Genomic DNA, 2,344 nt, shown 5'->3' on the forward strand with positions numbered 1-2,344 from the left:
GGCCAGTTTTTCCAAATGTGGGTAGTGAATTTCTTCTCCTGTTAAAATTTTGCTAACGTAATAAATGGGAAATTGCGTACCTTCGTCCTCCCGTACTAAAACTGCACTTACCTCCACTTTTGAAACCGCGAGGTAGAGTAGCAATGTTTCACCTTCTTTTGGTTTTAAGAGCAATAGAGGGCTTGATAAGTAATTCTTCACGTCCTTCAAACCCTGCTGGCACTCCGGTGTCCATTCGAAATTATTTTTCTTTTTGATCAATGTGAAGAAGCGATGACATTTTTTTGACGACCGGGAAATGAACCTACTCAAAGCTGCTAATCTTTTTGTGAGCCTTTGGACTTCCTTTACGTTCGACAATGGATCCGGAATATCCTCTATGGCCTTGATTTTGTCGGGTTTTACTTCAATTCCCCTTTGTGAGACCAGAAATCCTAGAAACTTACCAGAACTGACCTCGAACGCGCACTTCTCGGGATTAAGTTTCATGTTATGCTTCCTCAGGATGTAGAATGTTTATTGTAAATGCTTAAGGTGGCCACCTGCATTCAAAGACTTAATGAGCATGTCATCTATATAAACTTCCATGGTCTTTCCTATTTGTATTTCAAACATCTTATTTACCAGCCGTTGACAGGCGACTCCGGCGTTTTTCAACCCGAAGGGCATCACATTGTAATAATATATACCGAAATTCGTTATAAATGGAGTCTTTTCCTAATCTTTTGGCTTCATCTTAATTTGGTTGTACCTGGAATAAGCATCGATGAAACTCATTAAATCATGCCCGGTCGTGGCATCAATTATTTGATCGATATTTGGCAGTGGGAATGAGTCTTTCGGGAACGCCTTATTAAGGTCTTTATAGTCTACACACATACAAAATTTATTGTTCTTATTAGGAACTACTACTACGTTGGCTAGCCAGTCCGGATATCTTACCTTTCGGATCGAACCGATATTAAGCAAGCGGGTTACCTCTTCTTTGATGAATTTATTCTTGGCCTTGGCAATAGGGCATTTATTTTGTCTTACCGGAGATACGTTGGAATCCAAACTCAGCTTGTGCACGGCTACTTCTGTCGGGATACGTGTCATATCCTCGTGCGACCATGAAAAATAATCGGCATTAAATTAAATGAATTCAATAAAACCAGACCTGAGCTCCGGGTGCAGTCCTGTCCCCAAATGGAATTTTCTTTCTAAAAATTCTTCGAACAATGCAACTTGCTCCAGTTCCTCCGCCATGGATTTTGTTGCGTCCGTCTCTTCTAGAACATGGAAATATCTTGGCACCTGATAGTGTTCTAACGACTTTGCTCCCAGGCTAACTTCTTCTAGCTCGGGATTAGGTATCGGTTCCTGTAATTGCTATGACGTGTGCTCCTTCCCTTTGTTACTAGAAACCGAAATTGCATTAATCTCCCTCGTTGCCGGTTGATGACCTCTTATCTGCTTGATTCCTTCGGGCGTTGGAAGCTTCAGCATTTGGTGATATGTTGAGGGTACAACTTTTATCTCGTGTAACCATGGCCTTCCCAAGATGATATTATATCCCATGACACCATCTTCTACTTCAAATAGATTTGTTTTCATTACTCCTTCAGCGTTCGTGAGCAGCAAAATCTCTCCCATGGTCGTCACGCTCGCAAGGTTGAATCCAGGGAGGAGCTTTGTTGCCGGAATAATGCTTCCATTGAGTTTAGCTTGATCCAATACTCTCCATTGTATGATATTAGCCAAACTTCCTGGATCCACTAGAACACGTTTAATATTAAAATCCAACACATTTAAAGAAATTACCAGTGCATCATTATGTGGTAACAGCAATCCGTCTGCGTCTTCCTCCGTAAAAGTGATATCGTCTTCCCGGAGTCTTTTACTATGAGTTACTGATACTTTCGTCTTCTTTGTTGCTGAAAAGGTGTCAACAGTCCCTTGTTCGGTGGCCGTTCGTCCCATGGTATTCACACCATAAGTTGGGATCCCTCTGGCTTGAATCAGATCTCATAGGTCTTGGGAATCGTGCCTCTTTAATATTTCTCATGGCAGACACCAACTCTACTATACTGACGTTGAAGTTATATTCTGATAACTTGGGGTAAGAAGGATCCCGAGACCCTGACGTCTCTTTATCCTGAAGTGATCAATTATTTCGACCACGATCGGTCCCTTTGTCAACGGTGAACTTGTTTGCTGCCCGGAAGTTTCGGCCACGGCTTTCGGTCCGCTCATAAAGAAAACATCGGCTCCTCAAAGTCCGTATGTCCGCGCCGTAGTCATCCTTTGATTTTTTCTGCTCTTCTCCCGTCCTTTTGCCTATGATGTAGAACTGACCTGGTCA

The 2,344-nt window shown here is 42.3% G+C and overlaps 1 protein-coding gene across 1 annotated transcript; it reads right to left on the reverse strand.

The window, feature by feature from the left end:
* Positions 1-1,371: 1,371 nt before the first annotated feature.
* Positions 1,372-1,962, reverse strand: LOC138905978 (uncharacterized). The gene has a single exon (XM_070194492.1). The coding sequence runs from the start codon at positions 1,960-1,962 to the stop codon at positions 1,372-1,374; it is 591 nt and encodes a 196-aa protein (XP_070050593.1).
* Positions 1,963-2,344: the final 382 nt, after the last annotated feature.

This window comes from Nicotiana tomentosiformis, chromosome 2 (genome assembly GCF_000390325.3).
Source record: "Nicotiana tomentosiformis chromosome 2, ASM39032v3, whole genome shotgun sequence".
Lineage (NCBI taxonomy): Eukaryota > Viridiplantae > Streptophyta > Magnoliopsida > Solanales > Solanaceae > Nicotiana > Nicotiana tomentosiformis.